This window comes from Lithobates pipiens, unplaced genomic scaffold (genome assembly GCF_037356315.1).
Source record: "Lithobates pipiens isolate NorthernLeopardFrog02 unplaced genomic scaffold, aLitPip1_a1.2 Scaffold_19, whole genome shotgun sequence".
In the NCBI taxonomy this organism is placed as follows: Eukaryota; Metazoa; Chordata; class Amphibia; order Anura; family Ranidae; genus Lithobates; species Lithobates pipiens.
The window spans coordinates 530,313,879-530,334,165 of NW_027507764.1; the positions used below are offsets into that span (position 1 = coordinate 530,313,879).

A 20,287-nucleotide genomic window follows, 5' to 3' on the forward strand; every position below is an offset into this window, starting at 1 on the left:
AAAAATGACAACACCAAAAATCTCACTATGCCTCTTACTAAATACCTTGGAATGTCTACTTTCCAGAAAGGGGTCATTTGGGGGGTATTTGCACTTCCCTGGCTTGTTGGGGTCGCAATAAATGATAGGCCACCAGTACATCAGATGTTTTATGATTCGCACCACTGCTTGTAGACTCAAAGACTAAATAATATCCACTAATTTGGGTTATTTTTACCAAACATATGTAGCAGTATAAAGTGTGGGCAAAATTTATGAAGAAAAATAATAATAAATTGCATAATTTTATCACAGAAACAAAGAAAAATGCGTTTTTTTTTTTTTTGTCTTTTTTTCATTTATAGAGCAAAAAATAAAAAAAACAATCAAATGCCACCAAAAGAAAGCTCTATTTGTGTGAAAAAAGGACAAAATATTGGGGTACAGTGTTGCATGACTGAGTAATTGTCATTCAAAGTGAGAGCACCGAAAGCTGAAAATTGGTCTGGGCAGGAGGGTTGTTTAAGTGCCCAGTAGGCAAGTGGTTAAGTATGACATGTTTTGTTATTTTACCTGCTCTGTGCAAGGTTTCAACGAAGAGCGCCCCACAATCCTCCTCCTCTGGTATCCCCCCAAGGTGCTCCTGGCGACTGCTCCACCTCATCGTGTTTTTCCCGGGACAGAGGGCTGCTTTCCATAGGGGCACTTGTGTGGGCATGCTCCCGAGTCCTGCTGCTGCGTCCATTGACACAGACAGCAGGACTCGGCCCGGCTACCGTGTCACTGGATTTGAGCTGATGGCTCCTGCTGCTATCAATCTATCCAATGAGGACCTGAGACAGCTGCTGGAGCTGCTGGGCTTGCTCATTGCTGGAATGATCAGGTTCAGGTAAGAAAAAAGGGGACTCTGGGGGGCAGCTTCATCACAAAAGGTTTTTCACCTTAAAGCGGAGGTCCACCCTAAAGTGGACCTTCCGCTCATTGGAATCCTCCCCCCCTCCGGCACCACAATTGGCACCTTTCAGGGGGGAGGGGGGTGCAGGTACCTGTACAGTACAGGTATCTGCACCCACTTCCGGGATGGCTCTCTGCGGAAAGGGGCGTAGATTACTCCCCTTTCCGAAAGTCCCCCGCTGCCTGCTGGGAAACACAAAGATCCCAGAGGCAGCGGGTCGATCCTTATTGCGCAGCGCGACTCGCGCATGCGCAGTAGGGAACCGGGAAATGAAGCCGAAAGGCTCCACTTCCTGATTCCCATTCCCAAGATGGCGGCGGCAGCACCCGAGAGACGATCGAGAGATCGGCTTTGGGTGCCGACATCGCGGGCGCGCTGGACAGGTAAGTGTCACTATTTTAAAAGTCAGCAGCTGCAGTATTTGTAGCTGCTGGCTTTAAAAAAAAAAAAAAAAAAAAAAGCGCGGACTCCCGCTTTCATTCATAGACTGTATTAACCGGTTCCTGACCAGCGCACGCCGATGTACGTCGGCAGAATGGCACACCTGGGCAAATGGGCATACCTGTACGTCCCTTTAAATTTGCCACCGTGCCATCGCGTGCGCCGGCTGCAACCTCCGTGTGTACGGTCGTGGGTCCCGTACAATCTCGCGTACCCTCTATTGTCTTGCGAGGAGATGCTTGTTCTGCCTAGTGACAGTGTCATTGATCTCTGCTCCCTGTGATCGGGAGCAGAGATCAGTGACATGTCACATGTAGCCACACCCCCTAACAGTTATAAACATGCCTCAAGACACCCTTGGACCTTACCCTGCCCCCTAGTGGTTAACCCCTTCACTGCCAGTGTCAATTACACAGGAATCGGTGCATTTGTATATCATTGATTTGCTGTATAAATGACAATGGTCCCAAAAATGTCAGATGTGTCTGCCATAATGTCGCAGTCACGATAAAAATCACTGATCGCTGCCATTACTAGTAAAAAAAAAATTATCAATAAAAATGCATTATCAATAGTCAACGCTATAACTTTTGCTCAAACCAATCAGTAAACGCTTACTGCGATTTTATTTAAAAATTTTTAATTTTTTTACCAAAAATATGTAGAAGAATACGTATCGGTCTAAACGGAGGAAAAAAAATGTGTTTTTTTTTTTTCTTTTTTTCTTTTTTTTAAATATATTTTTGGGGGATATGTATATGTAAAAATAGGGATATGTATATGTAAAAAATAATGCTTTTTTTTTCTCTATAGCCCAAAAAATAAACGCAGAGGTGATCAAATACCACCAAAAGCTCTTAGTACTAAGTACTAGTACTTAGTACCTAGTACTGATAAGTGGCTCCTGTGGGCACAGATAAGGCAGCCGCGGCTCTCTGTGAGAGATTGATGTCCCTCTGACAGAAGCTGGTTAACAGCCCCCCCCCCCCCCCCCCATTGGCTGAGAGCTAATCACGTGGTAAGGAGACGTGGTGTCATAGACTCGGTGCAGGGGGTGTGCACACAGCTCATGCACAGGAGGACGTCATATGAGGGCCTCCCAGCAATTAAGGCCTGCACTGTAGCCATCATTCAGCTATAGCGCGTGCTATAGAAGGTTAAGTGTGTGCTTTGAAAGCATTTCTACTGCCTCATCAAAATGGGTAGATTCTTTGGTGTATACTCTGAACACAGGTTCACGTTAAGGTGTCAAAGAGGGCTAAAAGCTACAAATAACAGTTTTCATGACCATATCACCTGTCTATGAAAAAAGGTTTGGCATATTGTAGATTGATGTAGCTGCACTGTAACTACTATTTTGTGAACTATGCTTTTTTTTTTCTTATTGCACATCACGAGACACAGCCATAGTAGTTACTATGTGGATTATAGGCCACCTTCAGGTGATGGACACTGGTATGCCCTAAGACAAAAAGTCCACTCCCTATATAACCCCTCCCACTACTGGGAGTTCCTCAGCTTTTTTTCCCAGTGTCCAAGGTGTTGGTCACAAGTAAAGATGTGCTGTGCTGAGCTCCACTGGAGCAATCCTTGCTGGGGCTAGCCATGCAGCCGGATCCATTCAAAGTGTCTTTGGTCAAATTGAATGGTACCCGGGCCTCGTGTCCAAAAATAAATGTAGTTTTTGCCTATAATCACTTCTCTTTTAGAGAGGTGGACCCCGGGATTCAGTACTTTTGGTATTAAGGCCATAAAGTTTTACTGGCGGTGGTGCTATTACAGGCCCAGAATTGTGGGTTTCCCCCGAGGGTCCCCAGCTCCTGAAGGTTTGTTAACGGAACCCACGTGAAGGGTGAAGATTGGGTCTGTTGGTTTTTCCACAGAAAACCCTGCGGCAGGAAAGGCAAGTGGAGTTTTTCCAAGATTTTTTTTTTAATTTTCTTATGCATGTCTCCTTTAATTTGGTGAATTTTGTCATGCCTATGTGTCACCACTGGTATAGAGCACATACCTTCTCATTCTTTCTCTGAGAGCTCACATTGTGTCCAGAACAGCAGCTTCCTTTCCTCCAGCCAGCAGCAGACCTCCAGTAAGTTTGGGAAGGTTCCTCCCCACCAGCTGCCCCCACCTGTGCTATTTTCTCACCCTCTTCACAAGGAAGAAGTGTCAGGAGAAAAAAAAAGAATGGCACGCTGCCCTACTCTGCGGCTTCCAGGCTCCCTCTTCGCCATTTTCCCCCCTCACTGTACGATCCCATGCAGGAAAGCTTTTTTTTCTTAAAAAGGGAGAGGGGGGCAGGGCTTAGCGCAGGACGGGCATCCTCAGCGTCCAGTGCAGGAAAGTGTGTTTTTAAAAAGCACCATTGTTACTGCTGCAAGCTGCGAAGGGACACGTGCAAGTGTTGCATGAAAGAGGTTTGGTTACACAGGCATTCCTTTTGACACATTTACTATTGCATCAGGCTGAGCATTAATGGCAGCGGCAGGGCTGGACTATTGCTCAAGCAGTGGATGCATTCCTTCTAGTAGTACCTCTGCTTTGTGCATCGGGCAATGGTTTGGAAGAGGGGGGGTAAAAGCACCTCAAAAAAGGTCTCTAGAAAGACTTCTACAGCCACAAGGAAGCCTAAAACCATATATAAAAAAAAAAAAGATGGCATCTTCCCCTGCAAGTGATATGGCTGGTCAGAGTGAGCCATCAGGGAAGTTGGGTGTTGCAGCTGCTCTTAGCACTGCAGCTTCTGTATATATTACTAAGGATGTTTTTTCCTCAACCATTTTAGGCTTGGAGCAAAAGATATTAATGCTTTAATCACATGCCAGAGTGGGACTAAGCGTAACAGGCCCCCGTCCATTACGCAGAACCCTCAAACTGAGGAACAAGGCGAGAGATGACAAATTTCTCTCAGGGGACTAGGAAGAGGCTAGTGACTCCTCTTCCGAAAGAGCCTAATACGGGAAGGATCAGGTTCACAAGAAATGTTGTTGGTATAATCTCTCACTGAGTTGGTCCGCTCCATATTTTTGCTGCCAGCAGCAGTCAGTCCATGAGCCCACTTCTGGTTTGCGTTCGCTGAAGCCTCCCCAAACTATTCATGCTTTTCCTATCCATTCATTGCTAAAAAAGCAATCTATTCTGAGTGGGAGCACTCAGATAAAGGTTTTTCCCTCCAAAAAAGTTTTGTACACTTTATCCTATGGAGGAAGAGTTTAATAAGAAATGAAGGGATTCCAGATGCTATCTCCTCTGTGAACAAAAACCTGACTTGTCTAGTAGACCGTGCTCAAATGCTGAAGGATCCAACAGGTAAGACATTGGAATTTCTTTTTTAAAACTATTTCGCTGGCAGGTTCAGTGGTTCAGCCTGTGCTGGCAGCGATCGAGGGGTATCTCAGTACTTTAAAGGACCAGTTTAAAGAGGTACTCCAAGATTATTTCTGATCAGCAGGCCCAAGATTTGGCCAGGATATCAGAGACGTTATGTTTTACAGTAGACGCTATGAGAGATTCTATTTTCCAGGCCTCACGGCTTGTGTTAGGGCTAGTACATGTGCATAGAAGTTTATGGTTGAAAAATTGGTCAGCTGAAGTGCTATGCAAAAACCTCTTGGCCGGTTTTCCATTTTGCGGTGAACGGTTATTTGGGGACGATCTGTACATCCAAATTGCTAATGCAAAAAGGTCCCTTTTACCAGATAAGAAGGTTAAGTGTTTTTCTTTTAAACAAGCTTCTTCTCCGGTGCCTGGAGCATCAGCCTCCCAGGCATTCACGACAGCCCCCAACGTCAGGTTCAAGAGATAAACCTCGGGGTCAGTCCCAGGGTCAAAAGAGGACTTGGTTGAGGAAACCCACAAAACAAAATACTAAAACCTCCTTATGAAGGGACGCCCCTGCCCGCTCGAGTGGGGAGGAGGCTTCTGCAGTTTTAAAGGGCCTGGCAGGAACAATGTCGAGACAGATGGGTGGTTTCCTCAATATCTCTAAGTTACGAACTAGAGTTCCGAGAGTTCGCGTCTCCTCGTTTTCTCAGATCAAACGTTCCCAGAGAACCAGTAAAAAAAGTCTCTTTCTAGCTTTGGATATCATCTTTTGTCTCAGAGTGATATCGGTGGTCCCCTTGGAAGAGCGAGGATTAGGGTTTTATTCCAACCTTTTCCCGGTACCAAAACCAAACTGGGATGTCGGACTCATTTAAGTTCTCAAAGATCTTAATTGTTTTTGAATATCCACTCTTTTCGCATGGAGTCAATCTGATCAGTGGTCTCCATTCTACAAGGTAGAGAGCTGCTAGCGTCAATCGACATCAAGGATGCTTATCTCTATGTGCCCATTTTTCCCACTTACCAGAAATATCTAAGTTTTGAGATAGAAAATCTTCATTTTCAGTTTGTAGCTCTGCCTTTAAGTCTAGCTACTGCACATCAAGTGTTTACAAAGGTCCTGGCTCCTCCTTTAGCCATATTAAGGGCTCAAGGTATAAGGATTCTAGCTCACTTAGACAATGTACTCTTGATAGATTTTTCATTAGCTCACCTAAACCAAGGGTTTGGTGAACGCAGTCAGCTACCTGGAATTCCTAGGTTGGATTCACAACCTAGAGAAATCCTCCTTAAAACCATCAAGAAGATTGCAGTGCTAGGGTCTGATCATAGATACAGCTCAGAAGAGGGTGTTTTTGCCCCAGGCAAGGATCAGTTCCATAAGGGAACTGATTCAGTTGGTCAAAGCAAAGAAGAATCCTACTATTTGACTTTGCATAAAACTGTTGGGAAAGATGGTGGCTTCATTTTGAGGCCATTCCTTAAGTGCAGTTTCATTCGAGACTGCTGCAAAACGGTATCCTGTCAACTTGGAACAAGAAGGTCCAAGCTCTGCACTTCCCAATGCGTTTATCCCCCAAAGTGCTTCAAAGCCTCAGTTTGTGGTTGATATCCAAGAATTTTCAAAAGGAAAATCCTTTCTACCAGTTACCTGGAAGGTGGTAACAGATGCCAGCCTTCTGGACTGGGGAGCAGTCCTAGAAGAAGTGTCTGTCCAAGGAAAATGGTCCAAATAAGAAATGACCTTGCCCATCAATATTCTAGAGATTCGAGTAGCATGCCTGGCCCTGAAGGCCTGGACGCTCAGATTACGGAATTGCCCTGTCAGAATCCAATCCAACAATGCCACAGCAGTGGCCTATATCAATCGCCAAGGGGGCATGAGAAGTCGTGTGGCCCAGAGAGGTGAATCCTATCTTGGGCAGAAGACAACATTTCTTGTCCATCGGCAGTCTTCATTCTAGGAATAGAGAATTGGTAGGCGGACTACTTAAGTCTCCAACAGTTCCCGGTAGAATGGTCTCTTCACCCCAACATCTTTGTGAATATGTCAAAGATGGAGAATTCCGGACGTGGATCTGTTTTGCGTCCAGGTTCAACAAAAACGTCAACAAATTTGTGTCAAGGACAAGGGATCCGGTGGCATGTGGAACAGATGCCTTAGTTTTTCCATGGGATCAGTTTTCACTGATCTATGTGTTCCCTCCTGTTCTGCTGCTTCCACGCCTTCTTCGCAGGATCAAGCAGGAAGGGAAGGAGGTGATTCTTGTGGCCCAGGAGATCTTGGTATGCAGAGATCGTAGATGGTGGTAGGGGACCCATGGACCCTACCACCACGACCAGACCTTCTTTCACAAGGTCCGGTATTCCATCCTACCTTACAAACGCTACATTTATTGGTTTGGCTATTGAGACCCACATTCTGAAAGACTGTGGGCTGTCAGCTTCAGTAGTTTCTACTTTGGTTAATGCTAGGAAGCCGGCCTCCATGGTCATATACTATAGTATATGGTGAACCTTGGCACCCCAGATGTTTTGGAACTACATTTCCCATGATGCTCATGCACTCTGCAGTGTAGTTGAGCATCATGGGAAATGTAGTTATAAAACATCTGGGGTGCCAAGGTTCGCCATCACTGCTTTAGAGTCTGGAAGGCATACCTCCTAGTGTGAATCCAGGGGTTGGCACCCCAGGAAATATGTCATAGGTAGGATCCTTGCATTTCTACAGATGGCATTAGAAATTACGCTGGCCTTGAGTACTATCGGAGGCCAGGTGTCAGCCTTATCAGTGTTTTTCCAACGGCCACTTGCTTCACGCTCTATGGTTCATCGCTTTATTCAGAGGGTAAATTAATCCTCCAGTTAGGTCACCCCTGAACCCTTGGGACTTTAATTCTGTCGGCGTTACGGAAACAGCCTTTTGAGCTGATACAAGATATTTCATTGGTCCTTTTGACAAGGAAATTCATTTGTTTGGTTGCCATATCTTCTCTACGAAGAGTATCAGAGTTGGCTGTAGGGCTGAAACAACTAATCGATTAATCAACAGTTAATCGATTATGAAATTAATTGATTACTATTTTCATAATCGATTAATCGGCCAGTAACATGAGGTTAAAAAAAAACTAAAATGAGCCCTTTATAGTACAAAAAAAAATCAAATAATTGCTACTGTAAATTATTACTTTCACAGTTCCACAGTAAAAAACAGTAGTGGTTATCTGCTTTTTTGTACTATAAAGGGCTATTTTTTTTAATTTTTTTTTATTTTTTAACCCCATTATGTTACTAAACGTCATAAACGTCATAGACCTGGTTCACACCTAATGTGTGTTTTGGTGCTTTTTGCAGAAACGCACTACAGTTCATTTACATGGTTTCTTATGGGACATGTAGTAAGACCTCATCTGGAATATGCCGTTCAGTTTTGGGCACCAGTTCTCAAAAAGGATATTGGGGAACTGGAGAAAGTGCAGAGAAGGGCAACCAAACTGATGAGGGGCATGGAGGAACTCAGCTATGAGGAAAGATTAGATAGATTTATTCACTCTTGATAAGAGGAGATTAAGGGGGGATTTGATCAACATGTACAAATATATAAGGGGTCCATATAGGGAACTTGGTGTCGAGTTATTCACTTTACAGTCAACAAAGAGGACAAGGGGGCACTCTTTACGTCTAGAGGAGAAGAGATTTCATCTCCAAATACGGAAAGGTTTCTTCACAGTAAGAGCTGTGAAAATGTGGAATAGACTCCCTGCAGAGGTGGTTATGGCCAGCTCAGTGGATTGCTTTAAGAAAGGCCTGGATTATTTCCTAAGTGTATGCAATATAACTGGGTACTAAAATTTATAGGTAAAGTTGATCCGGGGAAAATCCGATTGCCTCTCGGGGGATCAGGAAGGAATTTTTTCCCCTGCTTTAGCAAATTGGATCATGCTCTGCTGGGGTTTTTTGCCTTCCTCTGGATCAACTGTGGGTATATGGGTTGGTATGATATTTATTATATATATTTTTTTTTTTGGTTGAACTGGATGGACTTGTGTCTTTTTTCAACCTGACTAACTATGTAACCATTAACGTTACGTTCACATCTATGCTTTTTTTCAGCCGCTGCATATGTGGAAAGGGTCAGGCACACAAAACTATGCTTTTTTGGTTCAATATACGTCAATGGAGAAGCTGCAGAAAAGCATGGAATGCGTTTTTGCAGCAAATGCAAAAACACAAATCGCAGCAAAATCACGTGTGCAAAAATCAAAACGCACAGCAAAAAGCACTGCAGAAACAGATTAAAAGCAAATTGCATAGGTGTGTGCCGAGCCTTCCTTATGCTGGCCACACGGATCAATTTTCAGACAAGAATATTGAGACAAAAAAATCTTTGTACATTCGCTGAATGAAAGAATGTTTGAAATTTCCACTTGTTTTTAACATTCTGTTTTTAAAATGAATGTAATTTCTGAACGAAAACCACATACACTGTTTTCTATGTACAAATTTTCCTGTCACTGTTGAAAATGAACGTCGATTTGACCCCACTAACTATTAGAAAATCGAACAAGGGGGGCGTGGCCTGGCACCGAGGCAGGATGGCAGCCTAGTGAGATAGCTCCGCTTTCTGAACTTCCAGAAAGCCCTTGCATCAGCGGAATTCCTCAGCGAAACACTCAGGAGATGGCTGGGAGAAGTCGCTCTGCCTCCCGGTCCCAACCGGAGCCGTCCTCTCAGCCCGGTAAGCACATCCCGGCGATGTTCCGTACCCAGCCGTGTGACTCACAGGCCGCATCGCAGGCCGCGGGCCGGAGTATGAGTCGCGCCGCTGCCGCGGATCACACGGAGCCGCTGTCCCCTGGCGCAGGCTCCCCACACAACTCGCCCCTTCTGTGCCTAGCTGACCTGCAACAGGTAGCGCTGGACATTAAAAATACTGTTTGCAGCCATCTCAGACCTGAAATCGGACATCCGAGCAGTGGCATCCAGGCTAGAGCATGTGGAATCGGCCGCCATGACACAGGGGGCGGCCATTCAGCAAGTGCAGCGTGCATCCAACATACAATCCCACCATCTGATGGACATGCACAGACGCCTAGAAGACCTGGACAACAGGGGTCGGAGGCGCAACCTGCGTATCAGGGGAATTCCAGAGTCAGTGGAAGGTCCCCAACTACAGGCTACAGTGTGGGCAATCTTCAATACTCTACTTGGCAGGCCTCTAGATGCGCCCGTCGAAATGGAGAGGTGTCACAGGGCGCTGAGACCGAGGGGCAGAGACGCCGACCCACCCAGGGACACAGTGTGCTGTCTGGTAAGCTTTCTTCAGAAAGAAGAAATATTGCGTCTCTCCCGCAATCACGCCAATCTGGACCATGAAGGAGCGCGCATCCAGATCTTTCAGGATCTATCCTCTATCACCCTCCAACACAGGAGAGATCTGCGCCCCCTACTCCAGGTATTACGCGAACACCGTATCCCCTATAGATGGAGGTTTCCCTTTAGTCTCCAAGCTTCCTCTGGAAACCGCACGGCGTCATTGAGAACGCCAGCAGACCTCCAGCAATTTTGTGACACCCTTAACATTCCAGTGACAAGAGTTCCTGATTGGTATGGAGCATTTCTTCAGCCTGAACCTTGGATCCCGACCCAGCAGGACGACACACCCAGGACCCACAGGAGCAGACACAGACACCGCAGATCGCCAGCTGCCACCCCGCCGAGACCCCGCGGGGACATGGAAACGGATGAAAGCCCACGAGTATCGCCATCCTCTGTTCGCCGCAGGACCGAGGAGCCTTAACGCAGTTCATGGAGTGGTAAGCTGGCCCACTGGACCTTCCCCATAGCGTACTATTGTCAAGACTGTTACTTAGCACTGGACTAGCGTGCTGCCAATTTCTTTTTGTGTGTTTTTGGTTCTCTCCCCCTTTTTTTTTTTTTTTTTTTTTTTTTTTTTTTTTTTAATTTTGTTTGTTTTTGCCCCTTGATGATGCATCTCAATGGGATCTTGATTCACGCGTTCAGGAATGGGAGCCGTCTGCTGAGCCTTCTGTCCCCAAGCAATTACTTTCGCAATTCAATTGTCCCTGCCCTCATTTGAGTCTCAGAGACCCTTTACTTGGGGGAAACATAACACAGCATAGGGTTGGGGAGCTTTCTGATGGGATAGTGATTCCATCATGAACATGGGCGATAAATACCTGAACGCATGACTTAGTCCCCATAAAGATAGGAAGTAAGCTTGGACTTCCTTGGCTCTTGCGCCTCATCATGCTACATGACTGCAATCTGGCCTACGCCTTCAGAGCATGGTATCACGCAGAGCAGCAAATATTTTTTCTATTGGCAGGGGGAAAGCTATCCTCCCCCTCCCCCTTCTTGTTTTTTTTCTTTTTTTCTCCAAGGTATCTGCTCATTTCAGGACTAGCGATGGAAACCATACATGAAGATGGACGGACTCCTCATCCTATTTGCCCGCTACGACACAGTTAGCGGTGACTCTCTAAAGCTGAAGTGGTGCCTATGGGTACCTATTATTATCTCCCCCCCCCCCTTTTTTTTTTTTTCTTTCTACTTGTGAGCACAATGAGACTGTTTGTGCTTCAGTGAACTGTATAAGCTCGAGTACTAAACGGCGATTTACTATGGTTGGGGTTTGTCAGACCTTGACGGTTACTAGCTTTGGCGGCTATGGAAACGCTTCTGACTTGGGAGGTCTTAGACCACCTCCCATGAGTTACAAGAGGTCGAGAAGGAAACTTGGTGGGATACCCCCGGACTCCCCCGGGCCATGACTTTTAGTTGTGGTGGGGAGGGTCCGGGGATATCTGGCAAATACATAATAAGGTTTAGTCCTGTCAAGGGCGAAACTCAGATGGTGTCATCTTCTTACAATCTTACTAATGTATTGTTTTACATGCTATGTTGGGAGTTTGGGGCCAAACTATAAGGCTGGATACTGTAGATTAGTAAAGTTTACTTTGTTCATGGTTAATGATAGTTTTGTTACTTTACATGGACCGGAGTTGCAGTTAGGCTTGATGGTTGCTCACATCTTTTAAGCACGACCCACCAGGTCAGAATCGGTCATATGTTTGCCTGCGAGATAGAGCCCGTGCCTCCTGGTCTCACTTGACAGAGTGGGTAATCAGGACGCAGGGGACAGGGAGCTGGTACTTTTTTTTTTTTATTATTATTTTTTTTAGGCGGATAGGATACTCCCTCCCTCTATTTTGGGGGAACAATTTCTCTGCGATTGTGTAAGAGTTCTCCTGACCTGCTGATAGACGGGGGGGCGGTGGGGGGTGTGCTGACGGGACCCGCGCACCGTGATAGGGTGTGGGTCGGGTCGGCGCGCCGCCCGCCCCCCCACCTCAGGAACAATGGAATTTCCCTTTAAGGTTATTACTAAAGTCTGGATATGATGGACAGTAGCAGAGGCCACCCTGTTTTGGTCCCAGTTTACCCTCCTACCCCAAGGTGGCTGGTTTCCCCCTTGAAACCCCCGGTGCAGATTTCTGAACTGATTATTAGCACAACTCAGTTTTGCTTAGGTAGTTTAGCAGGTCTATAACTGCCTCCGGTATCTTTCTTTCTAGTCCCTAAGGGGGTGTTCTCACACGTTCGGAGAAATATAACATCAGTGCTCCTGTTGACGCGTGAGGAGCTCCACCTTACGGAGTGGGTGCCTCGGACTACTCTGTTCCCAGTTACCCTTTCTGCTCGTCTCTTTCTCATTCACCTCAATCTTTTCTCTTCCTTCTTGCTCCCTCTATTCCGTCCCTTTTCCCTCCCCCCTTCCCACGCGGACTCTCCCCATCTGCTCCTTAGGATCGCAGTAAGACGAATCGCTTAGACATTGCTATTGCCCTCCAAGATAATGGCTTCGGTCCCTTTGTCTCTTAAGGTATACGTTGAATGCGAAGGGACTAAATGTCCCGGAAAAGCGTAGTAATTTGCTTGCGGAAGCACACAGGCAGAAAACCCAAATTATTTTTGTCCAAGAGACCCACTTTAAATCCAGCTCCATACCTCGTTTATCTAACCGTCATTTCCCAGTAGTATACCATTCCACTTGTGCCGAGGCTAGGGTCAAAGGGGTCGCGATACTGACTGCTAAGTCGTTTTCCCTAAATGTGACAGACCAGCTGGTGGACCCAGAGGGTAGGTACATATTCCTGAAGGGCTTTTGGAAGAATAAACCGATGACCTTGGCGAATATTTACTCCCCAAATACGAGACAGGTATCTTTCCTAAAAGAAACCCTACTGAAACTAGCAACTTTCAAAATGGGGCTTGTTATTATGGGCGGAGACCTCAACTTGGCTCTTAACCCGCTCCTAGACACTTCCACAGGTTCCTCTTCCATCCCGTTCTCCTCTTTGCGGCAGGCAAAACTCGAACTAGCCTCACTCACCTTACATGACACCTGGCGCACCCTGAACCCACGAGAGAAGGACTTCACGTTTTTTTTCGGCCCCGCACAATCGATACTCTAGACTAGACTACTTGTTCATCCCCCAAAAGGACCTGGCCTACCTGCACAACGCAACAATAGAAAACATGGTGCTCTCGGATCACCATCCGATTACCCTGACCCTTAGATTCCCTCAGAGGGAGACCTTCACGAAAATCTGGAGATTGGATTCGTCCCTTCTCACGGTCCTAAGTGACTTCACAGACATACAGCAGACCCTTAGTGACTATTTTGACCGCAATGACACCCCGGACGTATCACCAATGTTTCAGTGGGAAGCTCATAAATGCGTGGTGAGGGGACAGCTGATAGCCCTAGCAGCCAAGAAAAAGAAACAACATCAAGCCTTGGTTCGGGAACTGGCGTCCAAAATCTCTAAACTGGAAGCACAACATAAATGCTCGCTGGCCATTGGAGTAGCATCTGAGCTGGCAGAGACTAGGACCCTCCTATTAGAGGAACTGTTCAAAAGAGCAAGGAAACGACAGCTACTGTCCCAAAAGTTTTTTTATGAACATAGCAACAAACCCGGGAGATTATTGGCTAGATTCACGCAAACTCGTACCCTTGCTCACACGGTACACCATATAACAGATTCCTCTGGAGTGTCCCATTTTAACAATGAAGAGATGGCACGCCAGTTCCAGACCTATTATAGCCGATTGTACGACATAAAATCGAGTGAACAGGACCCCACAACTGCCAATTCGAGAGCCACCCTAATAGGAGATTTTCTACATAAATATAGCCCTAGTCCCTTAGCGATGGAAGATCAACAAGCTCTGGAAGTCCCTCTCTCATCTGAGGAATGGGATAATGCACTGAAAAACATGAAACCAGGCAAAAGCCCAGGGCCAGACGGCTTTACGGCACAATACTACAAGAGCTTAGCTGACATCCTTAGACCTAGATTTCTTAAGGCTTTTAATTCTCTGTCATCTTCCCAGGATTCTCCCAGTAGCTTGCTTGAAGCATATATCTCTGTGATACCAAAGGAAAACAAGGACCCAGCCCAGGTAGTGAACTACAGACCGATTTCACTACTAAATGTAGATGTAAAACTTTTTTCTAAAATAATAGCGACCAGGCTGTCATTTCACGTTCCTTCCTGGGTGGGTCTCGACCAAGTGGGTTTTGTCCCTAGTAGGGAAGCCAGGGATAACACCGTTAAAGCCCTTAACCTACACCATTGGCTTACATCCAGGCAGAGCAGGGGGGTCTTTCTATCTATGGATGCTGAGAAGGCCTTCGACCGAGTGGCATGGGACTATATGGACGCTGTTCTCCAGGCACTGGGACTGGGGACAAATTTACGTAGCCTCATCAGTGCTTTATATGCGAACCCTTGTGCACAAGTCAGGGTCAATGGTCACTTGTCGAAGGCCTTCTCAATCCGGAACGGAACAAGACAGGGCTGCCCTCTTTCTCCTCTACTGTACATCCTGACATTAGAACCTCTCCTGCGTTGTATAAGGGAGAATCCAAATATTAAAGGCATTGATGTCCGTGGCAATGAGTATAAAATCGCAGCTTTTGCAGATGTATTGCTTTTTCTCTCATCCCCATTGACATCTTTGCCGAACCTGATGCAGACACTACAGCGATTCTCCTTGATCTCTAACCTAAAAATTAATCTTGCAAAATCCTTTGCGTTGAATGTGACCTTACCCCCTGAACTAGTGCAGCAATGCCGAATGAACTTCCCTTTCACCTGGAAGGATGACGCCATTACCTATCTGGGCATTCAATTACCCAACAAATTAACAGACCTGTACCTGTTAAATTTTATGGCAGAACTGAAAAAGCTACAACAAGAACTAATTAGATGGAACACACCCACCATATCCTGGTTTGGACGAGCTTCAATCCTCAAGATGACAGTACTCCCCCGTATTTTATATAAAATGCAGACGATTCCAATTAGCTTGCCACAAACCTTTTTTGCGGCATATAAAAAAATGTGCAGGTCCTTTCTGTGGGGATCTAGGGGGGCACGGATTAAATGGGCTAAATTGGTCTTCCCGAAATCAGCAGGCGGTATAGGCCTTCCGGATCTTCAAAGATACTATTGGGCCTCCCAGCTGGCTCGGATAGTGGATTGGAAGATTCATGCTAGGTGTAAGGGATGGCCTTGGAACAAATAATTGCAGGTCTTGACCTGGGTTCAGCGCCTTGGATCTCTAGAAAACACATTACTTCAGGAGTCCACTCCCACCCCCTGATGAGTGCAACATTACAGGCGTTTGATAGAGCCTGTAAGGCCCATGCGGTCTCTACGAAGGAATGTGCCCTGACCCCTATTAGGGGTAACCCTGACTTTGCTCCGGGGTTAACCAAGACGTACTTAGTGGCGGAATGGCCCTATGCAGAGATGCAGGCCAGACACTTTTTCTTTAGGGGCAGGTTCCTCCGCCAGAGAGAATTGGCAGAACTGTCGCGAACCAAATCCTTCCCCTTCTGGGCTTATTTGCAACTTAAACACTACTTGGATAAACCAACGACCAGGCCAAGCTTTGCAAAAACCCCCACCGTCTTTGAATCCCTATGCGCGGAATCCTCCCCACAGCGTCATGTAATCTCAACAATCTATGCATCCATGTTCCAAGACTCAGGTAATATGCTTCAGACAGAACGAGACTTCTGGGAAACCCAGTTGAACACGGTTTTACCAGACTCTAGCTGGGACCGTATTCACTTTCATATTCATAAAGGTTCACTGAACACGCACATTCAGGAGAACGGATACAAAATTAAATCACGCTGGTATAAAACACCAGAGGTGCTCCTCAAGTTCTTGCCCACAGTCTCCGACCGCTGCTGGAGGTGTGGACAAGACCTGGGTACCTTCTTGCATATATGGTGGGAATGCCCAAAGATTCAGCCATACTGGCAGAAGGTACACGAGGTGACGACTGCGGTCTCTTCGCTTCCCCTGGAATTTACCCCGGCACAATACCTTCTTCACTATTCCAAGATACCCAAGAAAAAATAACATAAATCGATAGCCATGTATCTGATAAACACGGCTAGGTTATGCTTGCCGGTTCATTGGAAAGCTAGGTCGCCTCCTTCGATGAAGGAATGGGCAGCGCGTATTAACCATTTGGCAGAGTTGGAGGAGCTGATATACATCACCCAAGATAGAGCTTCCATTTTTACTATGATCTGGGACCCTTGGCTTAAATACCGCAACACCCAAGAATACCAACTTTTACTGCGAGCAGCTGACTAGGAGAGCCCATTGTTCACGGTTTGATGTAGTGACATTCTAACTACGTTAGATGCTGGGCTATGAGGAGCAGATGGGGGGGGGGGGGGGCAGCTGGTGGTCTTTCCACCCCCTCCCCTAATAACTGTTTATCTTCCATGTATCCCCTCCCCTTCACCCAGCTTCCCTTTGTCTCACCCACCCCCCATTTCTCTCTCATTCCTGACCTCTCCCCCAGCCCCCCTTCCGTGCCCTTTTCTTTTATTCTGTACTATCTCTATCCCCTTTATTTTCCCTCTTTCCGCTCTTATACTCAACGACACGGGTCTGGGGCATGGGCTGGGGGGGAACCCTGGGGTAGGCTCCCTTAGTACATGCCGCCTTCCATAATAAGCACGCGGAAGATCTATTCTATTCTATTTTTGAGCAGAGACCCATCCTGGGGGTGCAGTAGATGATTGGGTAGGAAGTACTGAAACCGTATACCATCCTCAGGCTGGGAACGTCTTATTGTTATTTTTTCTTATTTACTTTCTAAAAAAAATTATTTTTTTCTTTTTCTTCTTGTTGAAGACGCCACGTAATTGTAATTTTTGGAGGACGTTCTTGACTGTATAGATCTGGAAGATTATGAATCTGCTTGTTCAAGTGTACTCTGTACGGGTTCTCCGATTGGAGCTGTTTTGTACTGTAAAGGCGTATCTGTATTGTTTTGCATTTTCGGAAATAAAAGAAAATTCTTTACGGGGAAAAAAAAAAAAAAAGAAAATCGAACAAACGTTCTTAAAATTACTTTTTTTTTTTTGAAGGAAGAATTTGTTTTTTAACAGTAGTATATTAGTGAACTAATAGTATATACAGTACCGTATATCACTTTTGTCTGTTACTGAGTGGATTAGAGATTTTGCTCTCTAACCATATAGTTGGTTATTTATATTTACCACTGCATAGAGATATTTAAGAATAAATTGCCTTTTTTTTAACTTTGCATATTTAACTAAATTATACACCACACCTTCTTTTTTTATTTTTTATTTTTTATTTTTTTCCGGGTTATTAACCGATTAATCGAAACAATAATTGGCCAACTAATCGATTATGAAAATAATCGTTAGTTGCAGCCCTAGTTGGCTGTTCTTATAAAGAGCCATATTTGATTATTCATAAGGATAAGGTTTTGTATTGCGGCCTCATCCCAATTTCCTACCAAAGGTAATGTCAGGTTTTCATCTAAACCAGGATATTATTCTGCCTTTGTTTTTTCCAGAACCTCGTTCTGAGGAAGAAAAGTCACTACATTCTCTTGATGTGGTGAGGGCAGTCAAGGTCTATTTGAAGGTGACCGCTCATATTCCTAAAACAGATGTTTTTTTTTGTGTTGCCAGAAGGTCCTAAAAGAGTACAGTCGGCATCAAAATCTACTATTTCTAAAGGGATTCATCAAGTGATTGTTCAAGCTTATGGTTTAAAAAGGAAAATTCCACCTTTTTCATATTATAGCACACTCCACCAGGGCTGTTAGTACTTCCTGGGCAGTGCATCACCAAGCCTTAATGGCTCAGATCTGCAAGGCCGCAACTTGGTCTTCAGTCCATACATTTACCAGATTCTATCAAGTAGATGTAAAAGGTCAGGAGGATATCACCTTTGGACGAAGTGTGCTGCAGTATAGAGAGTCTTAGTGCCCTACTTTTTGTTGTCTCCCTCCCTTCAGTTGGCATTGCTATGGGACATCCCACATAGTAACTACTATAGCTCTGTGTCCCGTGATGTACAATAAGAAAATAGGATTTTTAAAACGTCTTACCTGTAAAACTCTTTTCTTTTGAAGTACATCACGGGACACAGAGATCCCTCCCTTCTTTGGTATACACATGTATTGCTTTGCTACAAAACAGGTACTCTCAGTAGTGGGAGGGGTTATGTAGGGAGTTCCAACCGTCAAGAACGTGGTGACATACAACACATATGACGGGTCTAGAAAAAGGAAGTTCAATACCCAGTAGCCAATAGCTTCTATCTCGTAGTTTAATCTGGTATGCGTGAGTTTTTGCTCGTCAGAATTGCATAAATATGATCAGAAATTCCGATTAGAAAGTTTTTCCGTCGGAAAAATTGAGAACATGCTCTCAAATTTTTGCTGATAGGTATTCGGCCAGCTAAATTCCGATGGAGCATACACACATTCACATTTTCCGATGAAAAGTTCTCATTGGTCTTTTGCTGGCTGAAATTCTGATCGTGTGTACGCGGAATGAGGGCTTGCCAGTGTTCATCACCTGAAGGTGGCTTATAACCCACATAGTAACTACTATGGCTCTATGTCCCGTGATGTACTTCAAAGAAAATGATTTTACAGGTAAGCTGTTTTTAAGATACTATTTTTGCTATCATTGGGTTAATAAGATAATATTGATTTCTTCAACTCCAGGCTTCCATCTTGTCAATTGTCCTGTGACAGAAATGGAGAGTATCATTTGTAAGAACGAAGGAGAGCATATCCTTATGCCAGGACTCGAACTAAAGGTAAATAAAATAAAAATGAATCCTTGATGAAATGATAATGAGAATCAATTAATCTTCAGCAAATCCCAAAACACTTTTTGACAGACAAACTCCTAAACATTACTATTTAACCACTTTAGCCCTAGAAGATTTTACACCCTTCCTGACCAGAGCACTTTTTGCGATTCGGCACTGCGCCACTTTAACAGGCAATTACACGGTTGTTTCACCCAAACAAAATTGATGTCTTTTTTTTTAATTTATTTATTTATTTATTTTTTATATAGAGCTTTCTTTTGGTTGTATTTGATCACCTCTGCGGTTTTTATTTTTTGCGCTATTAACAACGAGCGACAATTTTTGAAAGAACAAATTTTTTACTTTTTGCTATAATAAATCTCCCCCAAAAAATATCAAAAAATAAATAAATAAATGTTTCCCTCTGTTTAGGCCGATATGTATTCTTCTACATATATTTTTGGTAAAATTAAAATCGCAATAAGCGTATATTGATTGATTTGCGCAAAAGTTATAGCATCTACAAAATTGGGTATAGTTTTCTGGCATTTAAATTTTTTTTAGTAGTGATAGCGACGATCTGTGATTTTTATCGGGACTTCGACATTATGGTGGACACGGACAATTTTGATCAAAGGGTTAATGTGTTCCCTATTGTATGTTCTAACTTAAGGGAGATGGGACTGTACAGGGGAGATGACAGATCGCTGTTCATACTCTGTATGAGCAGACAATCTATCTTTTCTCCCCTCAGAGAACCGGAAACACTGTTTACACACACACATCCCGGTTCTCGGTGTGCCCCAAGCGATTGCGTTTTGAAAGACTATCTCTCTCTCTCTCTCTCTCTCTCCCTCTCTCTCTCTCTCTCTCTCTCTCTCTCTCTCTCTCTCTCTCTATATATATATATATATATATATATGTGTGTGTATTTTTTTTTTTTTTCATTGTGAGCTGGAAAAGGATCACAGTTTTAATGTAAAAAAAAATGCACAATGTTAAGGATTCTGGTGCTCATCCATGTAAAGCTGCTGTGTATATGTAGAGTATGCAGTATGGTAAGTGGCCAGAGGTTCAGGGGCGCTAGTGGCTCCCAGCGCTTCCTGGAGGCACTCAAATATGAATAATATGATATATGTGCCCAATGGGAGCACTGTATATACTGTATGTAGCACATACACTTACATACATTGCTGTGTTCTGGCAGCACATCAGGAACTTCCCATCCCACTCCTTGAAACAAAATTTTTAGTTGGTCTGAGCATGTGCAGCGAAGCACACAAGGATCTTTCTATTTCCTTATCGTACATTATGGGACACAGTGCCATAGTAGTTACTATATGTGTTGTATAGGCCACCTTTAGGTGATGGACACTGGCACACC

The 20,287-nt window shown here is 44.7% G+C and overlaps 1 protein-coding gene across 2 annotated transcripts in view; it reads left to right on the forward strand.

Moving 5' to 3' along the window:
* Window positions 1-20,287, forward strand: part of LOC143997540 (uncharacterized) — a 306,212-nt gene that overhangs the window by 105,341 nt on the left and 180,584 nt on the right. For both annotated transcript variants that reach the window (XM_077493202.1, XM_077493203.1), the window contains exon 2: window positions 18,812-18,906. In XM_077493202.1, the coding sequence (XP_077349328.1) occupies window positions 18,844-18,906 (63 nt within the window). In that variant the 5' untranslated portion in view covers window positions 18,812-18,843. The remainder of the gene's footprint in view (window positions 1-18,811; window positions 18,907-20,287) is intronic.